We start from the raw sequence: 16,704 nt of genomic DNA, 5'->3' as shown, positions 1-16,704 counted from the left end.
TGCGGAGAGGGGAGGCAAACCGCACCCGTCACCCCCAGCACGGCCACCGGGCGCGGCCCCGCGTCCCGGCCACCCCGGCAGCCCCGCACCGCCCCCCCCCATCCGGCAGCCCCGCAAGGCGCTACCAGGTCGCTACTCCTTCCGTGGCCAGCACGAGCGGCTCCTTGCTCCGGCTCCGGCTGTTGTAAGCCACGATCCCGCTGTCCCGCCCCGCCGGCGGCACCCACTCCCGCCGCCGCGCCGCGCTGCAACATCGCCGCGCCACCGCCTTCCCCCCGCCGGGGCCGGGGCCGCATCGCCGGGCCGCCGCCACCGCCACTCCGCGCAGCATGGCTACGGCCACGGCTCCCGGCCGCGGGTGAGCGGGCCGGGAACAGGCGGCTCCGCCTCTCCGCGGCGAGGGGGCGAGGGGAGTGAGCACAACGCGCCGCGCCTGTCGCCGCGACACCCACGCCGCTTGTGCCGGGAAACAGCAGGCGAGCGGGGTAGCTACAGCCGGAGCGGCAGGAAGAGGAGGGGCCTGCGGCCTGGGGGCGAGGCCGGGTTAGCACCGTCTCTCGCCGGGCCGCGGGGTCACCTCCGCCGCCTCTTGCCGCGGCCCGGCCCGGGCGGAGGGCGTTCCTCCGAGCGGCCCCATGGTGAGTCCGGCGGGCTGGGGCGCCCGGGGGTGCGGGGCTTGGGTCGGGCGGGTGCCCCGCTTGAACTCGGCCGAAATAGCGCGTACCCAGCCTTGCGCTTCGGTATAACCGCACCAGCGCGCGGTTTCTTCTTAACGAGGTTTTTAGCGGGGGTGTTTGCAGGAGACGTGATAATTTAACCGAGCGGTCTCCGCTGTGCCAAGTGAATTCGGTCAAACGAGGGCTGAGTCTGTTTTACGCTGCTTTTCAGGCCAGGGAACGGCGGGAAGCCTGTTACCTCCTGAAGGAAAAACGTGGTGTGATGCTCCCAAGATGGACTTAGTAAAGCAGGGTCTCAAAAAACACTTCTGCACCCCCCTTACTGCCACGTACCCGTGTGAAGTCCTGCCCGAGCTGGATATTTTCAAAAATGACATGAACTGCTGCTAGGTGCTCAGCGAGGTGCCCTGGGCTTCGGCCAGCTGATGTCATGGTCCGCTGCCTCCTCAGCGTCAGGACAAGCAAGGGGCGTGCGTTTTCTGATGGTGCTTCTCTCATCTCATTGTGGGGTTTTTTTTCTTTCTTTCAGAGCATGCTGAGGAAACAGAGCTTAAGTGGCTGCAGTGCCTTGATCCACTTTGGAAATTATGAGCTATTTAACTAGAGCGAATGAAAGTATAATGGAACAGCATAAGGGTGCCAAAAGTCTTTTTTAACTAGCATCTTGTTTCCAAAAGTAACTACGAGCAGGTACCAAGTAAACAAGTGAGAACTCTACAAGCATATATAATATTTTCCCAGCTGCCCTCCCAGCTTCTGACCAGATGACATCCTCAGATGAATGCTTTGGGGTCCCCCCCCAGGTTTTTTTACCCTCCCTCAGTAGATTGCTCTTCCATTCATTTCCCCAGCCTCTGTGAACCCACATCAACTCCAGCCTTTGGCAAGGTCTGCTACCATTTTGAGGAAGCATCCTCTTGGCACGTGTTGAAGCTGAAGCCCATTCGCTCCAGTTGCGGCAACCCGTGCTCTTGTACGAGAAGAGAGAGCAAACCATCAGTTACAGCACGTGCTGTCAGCGCTGCTCCCGACTGTCTTCCTCCATACGACCCTCTAAGCAGGCTGTTCAGTGCGGAGCCTTTTCAGGTCTCCCAGACCACTGCGCCCCTCACCTGCTACAGCAGCTTGCTGGCCTCTGGGAGGAAGGTAATACCAAGCGATCACAGCCTTTCTTGGCTGGACGCTGCAGAGAAAGGTCTGCCTGTGATACACTGCCTCACAGAAGCCATTGTATTGTTTCCTCTTCTATCTGCCAGGGACAGGTTTGAGAGACTTTTCTCATGTCATACAATCATTTAAAATCATTGCTTTTACGTAATAATAGATGTCTGTCTACATCTTGCTTCGTTTTGGAGAGTATCAGATATAAAGCCCTACCAGTGACAAATGTTTCCTTTTTTTCTTAATGTGCACTTTCCACAATATTTTTCATTTAACAATCTTAACTTTTTGATCAAATAAGAAACCTATTTTATGGGCTTGCTAATTTGAGACTAGCTAGGATGAAACTGAAGATACCATCCAATAACCTTTGTAAATGTTTGCTTTATAGGCTTCGCAGGAAGCTTCGCAAGCCAATTATTTCAGTTTCCCTAGTGAGCTGGTTTTGATGTCTTTGCTGTTCAACACACATCCTGTTAAGACTTGTCAGTAACTCTGTTGTCTTCTTTGTTCTGTACAGTACCAAGCACTTTGAGAGAGTCCAAATCAATACTAAGTAACAATAGATGGTTTTCAGCCTTAATTCCAGGTTTAGCTATCAGATGAAACTGCCAACAGATCAGAAGAATGCAGGAGCTTTTTCTTTCCCCGGTGGTTTCAAAAGGCTTAGTGTCTGTGCTATCCAGACTGGCTTTTAGCATTTAGTCCAGAAAGCTCTATGTCCTGCTATAAAACATTATTTTTCTGAGGGTAGGAAAGGCCACAGTTCTTATTAAATGCCTGAAATAAACAGTTAACATTGTTCACACTTTAGATTTGTTTCAATGCAGTAGAATAAATTCAGTGGAACGGTGGAAAGTATTTTACATGCACTGAACTACTAAAGAATACAGTTTAAAATTAAAAGCATTACTAATCCTGATGGATTAGAACCATAAATTATGCATCTTAAAAATACTGACAGACGTTTTCAGAAACAGTCAGTCTATGGCTGTAAGCACATCTATATTTATGCCACCTCTAACTGCCTCCCTTCCCAATACCCTTATTCCTGGATGAGACCATACTCATCTACCAAAGCGGCGGAATAGCGGCGAAGAATTTTCTGCTTCCATCAGGAGACTCATCTTTGCTTCCACCTGGAGTAGAAGATGCCTTCAGAGGTTGCCAGGGTACACCTGATCGATCCAAGGCATGGGCCTGCTCTACTTCTCTTACTTCTGTATTTTCTGCTGAATAGCTAGTAGGAGATGCAGGCTGCAGAGAGGTATGTCTCTTGGTCAAAATCCCACTGAGGTGTGTCTATCTGAGCTTCAGGGAAACTTGTTTCAAGGGGGCACCCATGTATTTAGTATTGTGAGGTCATCTCACATTTTTCATAGGAGCCGTTAAGGTTAAAACTTCCTTTTTTTTTTTTAAATAAAAACTGGAACTCTAAGGTAAAGAGGTGACTCCTGAATGCCTTGGAATGCATTTATATATTTATTTTCTGTCCCTTTATCTGCTTGTGCAAGAAGGCAACGCTTCCCCCTCCAGGCTTGATTGAAAGGGAAAATCTGGTAGAAGCACAGCTGTATGTGCTCTCCAACAGCAGCTCTGCAAAGCTTCTGGGATGGGCAAGGAGGATCTTTGGGGGTTCTAGCTCACCTGGCTCCTCATGTAGTTTCCAGTCACAGGTATTCAGACCAGGACTACCTACAAGATTTGTCCCTGAGAGGTAAGCTCAGCGGGAAAATCCCAGAGCATGTTTTGTATCATAAGTAAATAAACAAAAATTAAGCTAAAAATTCATTTTTCCTTTCTATTTATTGTTAGGAGATAGATGCCTTGTAAGGTTTTACAGTTTTCACCCTATTGCTAATGGTGCTGCATTTTTCTTTTAAAAAATTAAACCATACCATCTTAGGAGGAGAAAGGATGCATTTGTTGTGTTACCAAGAGCACGTTGCTAGTATCTGTGGCCCTTCTTGTCAGATTCTAGTTCAGGAACCTGAAGGAAGCTGACCCTGAGAAAATAAGGAGGAAAAGGGTTGTTGTAAAGACAAACGACAAACCAAAAGTGAAGATGAGCTAAATCTACTGCAGTGGACTGAATTTCTCTTGGTGCTCTGTAGTAGTCTGTAATAAGACACATTTTGACTTATCTTCTATAGTCCTTTTATTTTTACAAAACCTAGGTGCTTATCAGTTTGCCTAAGAATCTCATTTAATTTTTAAAAGAATAAAAATTGTCTCAACTTAGTACAAATAGTTGACTCAGAAATATTGTAAATGATGAGTGGCCATTCCCCCAGATATTCACGAAGTAAAGAGTATGTTTTATAAAAGACAAATAATCTTGATGTACCTACTCTAAAAGAGCGATTCTAGGAAAATGAAAACTGCAAAAGAAATTTCATCGGTGGACATAAAGAACAAAATAAACTTTCCTGCTCTTATCAAAAGCCTAGTAGGCTGGATCCTGAGTAGTTAACACCATCTACTATTGCTCAAACAACCTACCTGTCAACTGCTCTAACAAGTGCTGCATGTTTTTGATCAGAAGTGTTTGGGTCCTGCACCACAGTTTACAGAAACAAGCCTGAGGGCTGGTACGAATTCGGCCAGGGGTCACATTGGTGTCTTTGTCAGTGGTTTCCAGCTGCTGAGGTGCATCTCATGAACTCACTGTGGGAATGTGGAGGCCATGGAATAAGCTGCTCTTGCTCTGTGCTGACTCCATGCTGGGACAACTCAGACATACTTCTGCCTTGGCCTTGTACTGCAATGCACAATTACTAGTTCCAGTCAGAATTCTTTGCCCGCCTTTAATGCCAGTGCTGTTTAAGCTCACTAGGTGCAGCAGGTGCAAGAAAGAAATGGCAGCAGCCAGAAAACAGATGTGAAAAGAGGCAGTGAGTGCAACAGTCTCAGGGCAAGCAGAGGAAGAGATGAGGAGCTGTATCCAGTGAAATACCAATTTTCTTAAGCAGGACTTGACTTAAAAAGAAAAAAAAAAAAAAGACAAAGTTTAGAATGGCAGGCCTATGTTAGGTAAGTGCTTGGGAAGTTCATGAAGTTCTTGAGCCGTTACTGGGAAGCACAAAAAGGACCAACTCAGCCAGATTTGTTTTCCGGATTTTAGAATCCATTAATCCCACATCATAGACTGACACAAATAGGTATTTCTGGCCTAAATATCTGTAAATGGTGTACACCGTCCAGTGCACAGACAATGCATATTGCATGAAAGTGTGAACTTATGACTTGTCTACCGGTCTTCATACTTGCAAACCTCAGCTCTGCATCTTGCGTGTTAACCTTTTGCAGTTTTGTTTCAAAACTTTCAACCGTAAGCAAAATGAATAGACTTGTAAAACTCTATTAACATCACCTAGGTAAGTACGGATTTAGCCTCATAACGAATCAACAGACAAACAAGAAAAAAAAAAAACATACGTAACTGTAAAAAGAGAGGGATTAAGCTATTAAATGGTAAAAAACAGCAATTCATTAGAAGGAATAACTCCTCTGATTCATCTGTACCTATAAAGTATAACAGCTAATGATTAGAAGACACTATATTTTCTAATAAATACAGACACAGCTGTAGTAATTACATAGTATTTCATATAGCAATATTCAGCTAAGGCAGAGAAAGAGAAAGGAGGCAGTCAGAATTCCTCATACCAGCTACCCTCATATATTCAGTATCTGCATTTGTGGAACAAGTTTGGAGGTTTGGGATTTTATGTTCCTCATTAAGAATTGTGAACTTTATGCCGATGAGATGGAATAACCATAATGACTGGAATAACCATAATTACTGGAATATACATTATATGAAACTTATGTTATATAATATTATATATACATAATATATATGTTACACAGTAGTTGCCTGAGTTGTTGATCTGATTATATGTTCCCTTGATTCCCACTGTTGTAAGTTTAGAGCTTTAGTAAGGTACCAGCCTCAAGAAGCTTTTGAAAAACCCAGAGATTTGGGTTTCTAAGCAGGAAAGACTTCTTGTAAACAGAGAAAAGGTGCTTGGGAGCAGGAGGAGAGTTACTTTGACCTCCCATAAAGTATAGAAAATAGGAAGAAAATGAAGCCGACAAGTCTCTTCCTTCTCTGACACATGACAATCATTCCCTACACTTCTACTTGTGAGTGCTCCACCAGAGTAAGAAACAGACCCCTAATACCAAAGAACACCTGAAACTCCGTTCAAAACCCCCCATCTCTCACCTACTGCAGTTCAGAGGCAAGAGGCCAAAGTAAAAAGAAAGCAGAGGAGGAGGAGAAGCAGCAGAGATGGGCAATGGGTGTCAGGTCCACATCTCCCAAAACTTTCCAACCTGGAGGTGTATACATATACCTGATTTCCCCTCCAGCTTCCTAAAAAGATGGCTAACATGCTGCTGAGCCTAGAGGGGGTGCAGAGAATAGGTATTTTTTGGTACAGGTATATTTGGTTACAGCACTACACAAGGCACCAAGAATCATCTTTGGGAACCGTGAAAGGGCACCTTGAAAGCGTATACCAAATGCACTCTCAGGTGAGCTCAGTCCCATCCTTTCTGTAGGACTTGTGTGAAGTCTGATGATGGTTTCTTTCTGTCACTTCTCCGGCAACATATGAGAGGCTAACAGAGGAAGATCTAGTAGGCGGCACTTTAAGAGGCAGATGATACCAAGCTCTCTATCCTCAGTGCATCTGACCAGCCTGTCAGTACTTTTGAGCAAGTTACTGAAGTGTAGCAGGCCACAACTACACTTGAAAGTTGTGCCTTCCTAAATTTTGTCTATAAGGAGGAGTGACAGAAGTTCTTGTTCAGTAAATTAGCAGGTACTTTTACAATGATTTCTTATTTGTATATGTAATTACTGCCTGTGTGTCTAGAATGGTGGTGAACGTTTTTGCAAAAATGACTTTTTCTGGGACTCATTTGAATTCTTTTCAGATGTCTTGCCTCTACTGAATAATAATTATTGGCTTGGGTTTTCACACTAGCCAGGGGACTGTTAACTACCTTTAATTGCTGACAGTGGCTCAGTTTCTTCAAGGCAAAGGTGAAACAGGCTGTAACTACCTGACAGTAGCTCAGCTTCTTCTAGGCAAGGGTGAAACAGGCTGTTAACTACCTAGGTGGTGCCAACAATTTAGAATAGGTGTTCCCAGGCTAGTGCTGCCATTAGACAACTCCCTCTCGGTGCCACCATAAACCAGAGCACACAGGTCCAGAAACACTGGCTTGGAGCGCTGCCTAGATGCCGTAGTACTCATCATCATTTACATACGTAAGATCTCAGGTTTTCGAGGTCTACATTAGCAAGTACAGAAATTCATGGAGACAGAAAATGAGAGGAAGAAGAGAATGGAGAACTTACAGACATGTTCGGAAAACAAGCAACTGCCCTCTGAAATCTGCTTGAAGGAGCAGGGCAGACTCAGTCCAAAATGGGCTTAGTCTATGCTATGGAAGGTCGGCTCTGCTCCTCAGAAGTATTTCAGTGCCTGGCTCCCACTGGAGGGATCGATAAATAGCTGCCTGTGCTCCCCTGAAAACCTCACTCAGGGCGTTCAAACACCAAGCTGATGACAGCAGCAGAAATACTTAAACGGGGTTAAGATGCTGAGGTCCTTAGGCCGTCGCTCCCTCTGTTCCCTACTAGACCCAGAACATCCGTGCCTCAATGAACAACGACTGTACCAGCAAGTCTGAGCGTTTAGAAATGATGAGTCAGTCTCCCCTAAATTAGGGGATTGCCCGTGACGTTTTTTAAAAAAAATAAGAGGCAGAAAGCACGCGTTGTTTTGCCTCGCTGGAGCCGGGGCAGGTTTTCCAGGCCCGCCTTCCCCGTTCCTCGCTACCCGACGCCGCCGATCCTGGCGGGACCGGGTGTCTGCGGGTTCCGGGGGCTTCCCGAGAGTTAACGTCAGGTACACGCGAGCGCATCTCCCTAATGAGGGACAAGATAAAACCGCCGGCGCTGCCAACCCCGCCTCACCCCGCCGAGCCGCAGCCCGCCCTGCGCGGCCCCGCGGGCGGGGCTGGGTCGCCGCCACCGCCTCCCCTCAACGCCCGCCCTGCCCCGCCTCCCGCCGCTGTCGGGGGAGAGGGCGGTGTGGGGGGCACCGGAGCCCCGCCGCATGAGGGGGTGGAGGCGGCGGGTAGCGCCCGCCGTGGCTGGAGAGGAGGGCTTTCCCGGAGCGGCCCCGCCAGGTGTGCCTGCTGCCGCTCGGCGCCCCGCCGCGGGAAGTGGAGGGACAAGGACGGACTTGGCAGCCCTGCGGCGGGGCTCGGAGGAGCCCGGGGAGGAGGGAGGGTCTGATCTCCCCGCGTCCCCCAGACCGGTGCGCCGCGGGCCGGCGGCGGGACAGCTGCGGAGTATGAACGGCCACGGCAGCAACTTGGGGAAACACAGGCAGGCTGCCCCCGGCGAGCCCCAGCCCTGGGAAAGGTGACCGACAGCGGGGTCCTTCCTCACGGCCCCCGGGCCGCCTTGGCGGGGAGAACTCGAGCGGCACGGGGCTGTGCCGGGTGCACCTTCTCCTTCTCGGAGGCGCTGAGGGCTCTCTCCGCCGGACGCCCAGCAGGAGCGGGGGCGGCCCGCCGCCGGCCCACTCCGTAACGCAGCCTCAAGCAACCCCCCGGGGCACTCCCCCCGCTCCCACAAGCCCGGCTAACCCCTCCCGCGCCGCCGCCTGCCGCAGCGTGCGGCGCGGGGGACGGGGCGGCGCGCCAAGCCCGCCCGCCAGCGCGCATGCGCTGCCGCTCAGGGGCCGCTGGGAAACGTAGTCGAATCGCGTCCCTAACGGACGGCTCCATTTTCTCCTGCGCTGCGGCGAGTGCGCATGCGCGAACCGCCTCTCCCCCTCCCCCCCCCCCCCCCCGCACGTTACCGCCCCCTTTGCCGCGGCCGGTATCCCGGGAAGCGGTGTCACCGCTGCGCCCGCCCCCTTTCCTTTCGCCTGGTGAGGATTGGCCGGAAGAAGTGAGGGGCGGGACAGGAGGGAAGAGGGGATTGGCTGGGGCGGGTGTCACCCGCCGCGGGGATAATCGATGCAGTTGCTCGCTGAGGAGGGAGGCAGCGTTTCTCCTCAGCGTCCGGCGCCGCGCCGGTGCGGCCCTGCCCCCCCCAAGCGGGGTGGTAGCGCAGCCACCGCCGTGGCGTCGCATGGTTCTCAGTGCCCCCCCTCTCCCTGTCCCTCCTAGGAAAGCCCTCGGAGCTGCTCCTTTCTGGGGTGAACGCGGCCTCCGCCACCAGCTGGCAGAAGGCGAGAGACTCCTCCAAAGTCCGTGCCCTACCGCAAAAGCATCCAACTTCCCCCGCCCCGCTCGCAAGCTCCGGCAGATCCCCTCAGCCTCCTGCCGGGCCGCTCTCCTCGCAGCGTCCGCGACAACTTCACCGGAGCCTCCGCCTTCCCCCCCCCCCTCCGCCGCCTCCACCCGGCCGCGGGGGCTTCCTCCCCACGCCGGCACCGAGCCGCCCACCCCCTCGCTACGACCGCGCATCCCTGCCGCCTTCCCTCCCCAAACGTGAGTAAGGGGAGGAGGGACGATGAATATGCAGAGCAGCGCTCGCCCCGCCGCGGTTCCGGGAGGGGGAGGGGGAGAGCGTGTGTGTGCGCGGTGAGTGTGCCCGTGTGTGTGTGTGTGTATACAGCGCTGGGAGGGGTGCGCATGCGCCGTGCGTGGCGGGGCTGAATGTTTCCCAAGTGTTTGAAACTGGTATTTGGGTTTTCCACGTTGGATCAAGTGCGGCGTATAGGAGCGAGGAGGCTGCGTTAATATCACCGGGGAGCAGCGACGGCGGCGGCAGCGGCGAGGAGGAGAGCGGGTAAAGGGGGAGCGGAGGAGAAGCGGAGCAGAGCGGCGCTGGCGCATGCAGAGGGGCTGCCGCTGCTTCTGACAGACACTTTGCAGGGCACATTTTGTTTCCAGATTGTTTCGGAGGAGCTGGTTTAAGCCCCCCTCCTTTCTCCTCCTCCTCCCCCCCCCTTCACACACACAAATCCCTCTGATTGTTCCTACCACCTCCTTCGTGAATTACCCACAACGACAGCCATTCAATCAGCTGCTGCTGGCTGTAGGGGACTAGCGGAGGGTGTGTGTGTGTCTCTCCCTCTGTTTCACACAAGAGGAGTCAGATGTAGCTTCTCTCGTTTTTTTGGAGGGAGCTACAGAGAGAGGTGGGCAGGGAGTGAGCCGTTCATCGGGGTTACCGTCTCTGGAGGGAGCAGCACTTGCTCTCACACAGACAGGCAGAGAGAGGTGTGGGGAAGGATATTTTTTTTTTCTTTGCCGGATGAAAATGTTGAGTCCTGCAAACGGAGACCAGCTTCACCTAGTGAACTATGTGGAGGATTATCTGGACTCCATCGAGTCTATGCCCTTCGATCTGCAGAGAAATGTCTCCTTGATGAGGGAAATTGACGCCAAATACCAAGGTAAGTGCTTTCTGTATATGTGTGTGTGTGCGGCTGTGTGTGTGGTATGGGGCTCGTGGGGGGAGGGTGTCTTTCCCTTTCTTTTCTTCAGAGCTGAGCCTCGGCTCCCTTTGCCCCTCTACACCCCACAGGGATGGTAGTTTTATTTTTGGGAGGTGAGAGGAGGGAGAAAGCCGGGAGGAGAGATCCGGGGAGAGAGAGAGAGAGGGGCTGATCTGCAGCGTTAGCTCTTGTCATAGGGCGGAACAAAAGGTCTCCAGCTTCTCTTATTAAGCAAGGACTCTGCTTTTCTGTGTAAATTGCTGGCCAAGAAGGCGGGGGCAGGGAAGTGGGGTGTGCGGTGCACAAAGGGGGGCCGTCCCCGGCCGTGGGGCTGAGGTGGAAGGGTTTGGGGGTACGGAAGAAAGTGCTGGGTGGACAGAGAGGGAGAGATTACAGCACAACATTTAGGAATGTACAGTATTCATTATGGCTGTAGTAGGGGGAGAGAGGCAGCTAGTGAGGGAGGGAAGGAGGGAGGGAGGGAGGAGAGGGGGGTTAGGCGAGAGTGGGGGGCAGGGTGTGCTTTCTCCGCTCCCTCCTCAGTGGGTTTCGTTTCACCCCGTAAAACAGCCCCGCACCGTGGGGCGGGGGGGACGGGACTGGCGTGTGCGGTGTGGGGTGTGCGTGGCGGGGGGGATACAGTCGGGTTTACGGATGTGCTGAAGGCTGAAGTGCCCCCTCCCTCCCTCCGTCTCCCGGTGCTGCCGGCACACGGGGCACGCTGTCCCCCTGCCCCACGGGCGGAGGGAAGGGGAAGGGAAGGGGAGGCCGGTTTGTGCGGGGCTCGGGGCAGCTTTGTCACTTGCTTGGTGGTGTCCGCTCGGGAAGGGGGGAGGGGAGGGCTTTATTCGGTGCCGCCGGCAGCGGTGACAACCGGGGCGCCGGGCGGGGAGAACCCCATCTCCCTTGGCCTGCGAGCCGCCCCGCGCCTTCGTTGCATGTGGGCTTAGGGGCGGTGGGCAGTGAGCCCTGCCGTTCCCCCAGCCGCTCGTCGGGCAGCCCGCCAGGGAGCCCGGCGGCTCCCAGGGGACGGGACCGGGGAAGACTTTCCCGGGGGGGGGGGGGGGGGGGGGGTCTGGGCTGGTGGGGAGGGGAGGGCGCGCGAACACACACCACCACGGCCAGCGGGCGCCTCCGCGCTTTACTGGGGACTCGGCGTCGTTGCGGCTTTTATGAACGCCCCTCGTTAGCATAGCGCGGCTCGCCCCGCCCCCGGCGCGGCTGATAGGGGGGAAGCCTCCCCAGGGGCCGGCCGCGGCCCGCCTCCTCTCGCCGATTGGTCCTCGGGCCAGGTTATTCCGCCGTGTGCCCCGCCCCCTCGTGACGTTTCGAGAAGCAACTTTTCTGTGGGGTTGATTTGATTATCTCGGCCTGCCCCGGCCTGCGGGTTCTGATTGGCTGGGGCGGCGGCAGCGGGCAGGCCAACCTTGGGCGTTCGGAGTGTGACTGACGTGTTCTCGGGGTCGGCGCTCTTCCCGCCTCCTCTTGCTCGTGAATGGCGCGCTGGTGCTGGATGGGGCGGACGCAAGAGCGCTCTGCCCGCTGCGATTGGCTGCTTTTTTTTTTTAATTATTATTTTTTTACTCTTCTGGTTCTTTCTGGCTCCGATTGGGAACACCGGGCCAGCAGGGGCGGGTTCTCCCCGTCGGCGGCTCTGATAGGCGCGAGGGTAGGCGGGCCGCCGCCCCTCTCCGCCGCCTCCTCCCCCGCTTCCTCTGGCTCCCCTGTTACGCTGCCAACCGGGGGGGGGCGGGGACCCGCCGCCGGTTTCCTGCCGGAGAACAATAGCCGCTCCGTCACTTCCGGGGCGTTGCCGCCGCGCTGGTTGCTAGGAGAAGGCGGCCCCCCTGGCCCGACGGGACGAGGCCGCTTCCCGGGCGGGCAGCGGGCGGTGCGGGGGTGCTGCCTTACGTTAGGACCGTTAGGGCCCGCCGCGCCGTAATGGCGGCGCCCGGCGCCCTCCCCGCGCCGCGGAGCACGCGGGTTGCCAGGCCTGGCGCGGGGCGGAGCCGTCGGGGCGGGGCGAGCCCAGCTCCGCGGCGGGGGCGGGGCCTCAGGGGCGGTCCCGGCGACGGCAGCGGCGGGTGGTGCCGCAGAGGGGCGGGGAGGGGGCGGGCCCGCTGCCTGCGCCCGTGTCCCACACGCTGTTGCCCCGGCGGGGGAGGCGTCCGCGGGTAGCGGCCAGCTGGCCGGGAGGTGACGGCGGCGAAGCGCGGGCATCCCGGCGTGGCTTCCGCTCCTCCTGCCCGTGGAGGTGCCTCCCGCCTCCGCCGTCCCCTCGGGAGCCTCGGCTGCCCGGTGCTGGCTGCCGTGGCGGCGGTGTGGGAGGGGGCTCCCGGGGTGAGTGGGCATGCGGCCATTACGGCGGTGCCTGGGCCCCCGTCAGGGCTGCGGAGCTGCTGTGGGAATAAAGTTTTCGCAGCGTGCGGCACCTTTTTTTTTTCTTTGCCATTTGGATGGCGTTTGCGATGCTGGGGGTGTGCGGTCACGGCTGGCGAACGGTTGCGTAACAGGCAAACCGCGCAAAACTGCTCTCTGGTCTTTCAGTTACAGCACGCCAGGGGAGAGCGGTTTTCTGGAATTCCTATAAACGCGGCCTCCTTGGGGCGGGCAGCTTCAGCTGAGCACGCCAGTCCGAGGAACAGTGGTGCAATGCTCCTCCGAGCTGTAGCAGACAGCTGTCAAGCTTTCTTCTAGCTGGTGCACTGCTTGAATAACATGTTTCTGACACGGATGCTAAGCAGCCCTTTCTGTTTGCGTGCGTTTGTGAAAAGGCGCATCTCACACCACGTCTTACATGCTAAACGTGTCGGTGCCCGAGGACAAGCTCGGCAGGGCTTTGCAGAATTCAAGATCATTGCAGCCAACTATTTCTCCTGCATAACACAGCGGTTTCAGGAGGTGGTGTGGTGCTGTACTGTTAATGTGCATATGCATACTGGAACTGAAGTTTTCGTAATACCTGACTTAAGTCATTAAGTCACTAATCATTTTGCGGTATTGAGAGAGAGAGTATTCTTCATGAAAGATGCCTACGTACCAGATTCAAGTGGGTTAAACTCATGACATCAGTCAAGTGTCAAAACTTAGAACATAAAACTTCTGCATTTCAGCCATTGAAAATAATTGACACTGGATTTTTAGTCTTCCTGAATGCTTAATCTTCTGTACGTTTGGGGTTTTTTTGGCGGTGGTGGTAGGGGTGGGGTTTTTTTGGGTGGGTGTTTTGGGGGGTTTTGTGGTGCTTTTTGTGTGTGTGTGTGGTGGGTTTTTTATTTTTAGTTAGAAAAAAGGCATTTGCTTAAGATAGTTAATAACATATTGAAAATCTGATTTTGGTCAGATAGGTTATATTGCGGTACCTGCTGACAGGTTGTGGTTAACTGGTGTGAGAAGCATATGCTGCAGCTCTAAAAACTAAAGTAAAACTTGCATAAACTTTCCATGTCTTCACAAGAAGTTTGAATGCGTGTGTTCAAAAAATCTACCCAGGCAAGACAAAACTTAAATCACAGGATAACTATTTGTTGCATATATAAATTGCTGTTACCACATTCTCTTATTAAAAAAAAAAAAAAAAAAAAAAAGTAAGATCATACTTGTGACTTACGGGTGCAAGCTGGAACACAGGAGGTTCCACATAAATATGAGGAAAAACTTCTTTACAGTGAGGGTAACAACACTGAAACAGGCTGCCCAGAGAGGTTGTGGAGTCTCCTTCTCTGGAGACATTCAAAACCCGCCTGGACACGTTCCTGTGTGACATGATCTAGGCAATCCTGCTCCATCAGGGGGATTGGACTAGATGATCTTTCGAGGTCCCTTCCAATCCCTCACATTCTGTGATTCTGTGAAATTCAGAGACAGTTTTGGTAATGCTATTTGCATGTATACGAGATCCTGGTTTCTGTTAAGTGAATTGAGGTTAGATTTTATATCTCAGTATATTTTGCTTCTGTAAGGCAGAATGTTCTAACCTGTGAGAAAGGGAAAAATCAGAGAAGAAAGAAGATGTAGGAAAAACATGCTGCATTTTTTTGAGGACTTATGGCAATTCTGAGTGTCCTGTATGTTTGAGTTTATTTGAGTATCATAGTGAAACTCAAAAACATCTGCTTAAAATAGGTTTCTAGAACTATTCTTGAAACTTTAAACACTTTTGTGCAGTTTTCTTTCTTATAAACTCTTGGAACAATCCTTGAGGTGCAATTCAAGATGTAACATATTTTCAGTGTTAGCATTTTAAATGGGAAGCTCTAGCTGCTCCAGTTGTTGCAGATCATCTTTAATGTTATTTTCTAACTCTTTCATCTCCTTCTTTGTAGTAAATATTTAATGAAGATTATATTTCTGTCTATTAAAAAGTAAGCAACAGGTTTTTTACAGAAAGTATAGGGAGGAAATCATCTGGACATCTTGGATATTGTAATCTTAATTCTGTAGTCCTGGGGGTTTAAGTGGCCTCACATTTTCAGCAAAAATAACTCTGCGGTATCAGATGAAATCTGCCATAGCTTAGGGTCCAGCCCCATGTATTTGGAGTTCTTCTGCATCAGCTGTCAAGTATGATAGTGATTATTAAGTAACTCATCATCTGATTGCTACACTGGTTTGTGCTTTCTTTCTCTCCCACTCTCTTTCTTCCACTCTCAGTCATTCACTAAAAATATTGACGTTGTTATACAGAAAATGTCCAGGAAACCAATCTATTAATTTCCCCTCTAATTTTACAATTAATTTTGAAACTTTTAATGGTGTGTGTATATTTGTTTAGTTAGTTCTTTTTAATTACTGATAAGTTTAAAGGGAAGAATTGTCAACATGCGTAAAATTATATTTAGTCACTTTTTTTCTAAATCGGCATTTGCATTCTATTCCTGTGGGACCGACTAGAACAAAAGTAATCTGCTGGAGTCATGAGCCCCTTGTCAGATACCAGCTGCAGGGAATCTGTCTTTGATCAGCTTTGTGCATTACAAAGAGGTGTTGCTGTGTGGAAGGAACGGTATGGGAAGGCTTTGTTTCGCCATTCTCCTTGTCAAAAATATTTATAGTTTTTTATTTCTTTCTTGCAGAGATTCTGAAGGACCTGGATGATTACTACGAAAAATTTAAACGAGAGACAGATGCCGTGCAGAAGAGAAGAATGTTGCACTGCATACAGAGAGCCTTGATTCGGAGTCAGGAACTGGGGGACGAGAAGATCCAAATCGTCAGTCAGATGGTGGAGCTCGTTGAGAACAGAACTAGGCAAGTGGACAGCCATGTGGAACTGTTTGAGACTTGTCAAGAGACTAATGATACCACTGGAAACAGTGGGAAAGCCAGCCAAGATAAGTCAAAGAACGAGACAATCGTGCAGGCTGAAAAGCCCAACAATAAGAGATCGAGGAGGCAAAGAAATAATGAGAATCGAGAAAATGCTTCAAATAATCATGATCATGATGACATCACCTCAGGAACTCCAAAGGAGAAGAAAGCAAAAACGTCCAAGAAGAAGAAACGATCCAAGGCTAAAGCAGAGAGAGAAGCTTCTCCCCCAGACCTTCCTATTGACCCTAACGAGCCAACATACTGCTTGTGCAACCAAGTCTCCTATGGAGAAATGATAGGATGCGATAATGATGAGTGCCCCATCGAGTGGTTTCACTTTTCCTGCGTGGGACTCAATCATAAACCAAAGGGCAAATGGTACTGCCCCAAATGTAGAGGAGAAAACGAGAAAACTATGGACAAGGCGTTGGAGAAGTCTAAAAAAGAAAGGGCTTACAACAGGTAGTTGGTAGACTCTTCGTAGTGAAGAAAACTAGAACCACCAAATCAGTGTATTTATTGTCAGTGTCACCTTTGTTGAGGTGAAAGGATTGTAAAATGTATATTTTTAAAGGAGGTTTAAAACTGAACCATTCCTGTTATAGGGACGGCAATAAGCAATTTTGTTTTTCATTTGGTAAACTGTAACAAGACTGTGGTCTGTGGACCAATGTATTCCGAAAGTAAAGTTACAAGAGTTTAAACTGAATATTCGTGTGGGTCTTAAAAGATAAATTAATAATTTTTTTTTCCCTCACCCAGTGCTGGTAGCACTCTACCCATTAAAATTTTGATGACAAATATCTCTGAAATGTAATTTTGTTTTCTTTATTTAAAAATGTTACTTACCTTTTGAGCAAAATTGTTACATGGTTTAGCCATCTGGTTGTATCTGAATAAAGCTGCAATACATTACAAATGTAACTTCTTTCCATGATAAACAGTGCAAGAACAAACAAAAGGAGGGTAAAATTTGGTTCCTGCTACAAAGTGTCAGTATAACAGTTCAATAGCAAATGTTTAAATAGGCTTAGAGGATTATTTTTTAAAAAAAAAAAGTTAATGGTTAAATT

General features: G+C 51.1%; 2 protein-coding genes and 1 long non-coding RNA gene across 7 annotated transcripts in view; 2 read left to right on the top strand and 1 right to left on the bottom strand.

Annotated features, from left to right (window-relative positions):
- The window catches only part of CARS2 (cysteinyl-tRNA synthetase 2, mitochondrial), a 42,763-nt gene extending 42,295 nt beyond the window's left edge, over positions 1–468 (bottom strand). For 2 of the 3 annotated variants that reach the window (XM_068395261.1, XM_068395263.1), the window contains exon 1: positions 126–467. In XM_068395261.1, the coding sequence (XP_068251362.1) occupies positions 126–331 (206 nt within the window). In that variant the 5' untranslated portion in view covers positions 332–467. Of the gene's footprint in view, positions 1–125 lie in introns of all 3 variants that reach the window. The other variant, XM_068395262.1, reaches the window with a different exon arrangement.
- Positions 178–2,651, top strand: LOC137660405 (uncharacterized). The gene is made up of 2 exons (XR_011047686.1): positions 178–638; positions 1,207–2,651. It is a non-coding gene; the product is annotated as an uncharacterized lncRNA (long non-coding RNA).
- Positions 2,652–9,251: 6,600 nt separating this feature from the next.
- Positions 9,252–16,434, top strand: ING1 (inhibitor of growth family member 1). 3 transcript variants are annotated; one of them, XM_068424919.1, is made up of 3 exons: positions 9,252–9,365; positions 9,586–10,276; positions 15,394–16,434. In XM_068424919.1, exons 2-3 carry the CDS (start codon positions 10,135–10,137, stop codon positions 16,095–16,097), a joined length of 846 nt encoding a protein of 281 aa, XP_068281020.1. In that variant the 5' UTR covers positions 9,252–9,365; positions 9,586–10,134; the 3' UTR covers positions 16,098–16,434. The 3 variants fall into 3 exon arrangements, with proteins under 3 accessions (XP_068281020.1, XP_068281019.1, XP_068281021.1); XM_068424918.1 differs by lacking the exon at positions 9,252–9,365 and having other exon boundaries at positions 9,376–10,276; XM_068424920.1 differs by lacking the exons at positions 9,252–9,365; positions 9,586–10,276 and adding an exon at positions 13,433–13,485.
- Positions 16,435–16,704: the final 270 nt, after the last annotated feature.

The sequence above is a fragment of the Nyctibius grandis genome, chromosome 2 (assembly GCF_013368605.1).
Source record: "Nyctibius grandis isolate bNycGra1 chromosome 2, bNycGra1.pri, whole genome shotgun sequence".
NCBI lineage: Eukaryota > Metazoa > Chordata > Aves > Nyctibiiformes > Nyctibiidae > Nyctibius > Nyctibius grandis.
The sequence above is the reverse complement of the archived record's forward strand: the minus strand, read 5'-3'. Positions and strand labels throughout refer to the sequence as shown.

Coding starts and splice junctions, on each gene's coding strand:
- ING1 (XM_068424919.1), top strand. CDS start 10,135: ATGAAAATGTTGAGTCCTGCAAACGGAGACCAGCTTCACCTAGTGAAC. Junction 10,277..15,393: donor AATTGACGCCAAATACCAAG/GTAAGTGCTTTC, acceptor TCTTTCTTGCAG/AGATTCTGAAGGACCTGGAT.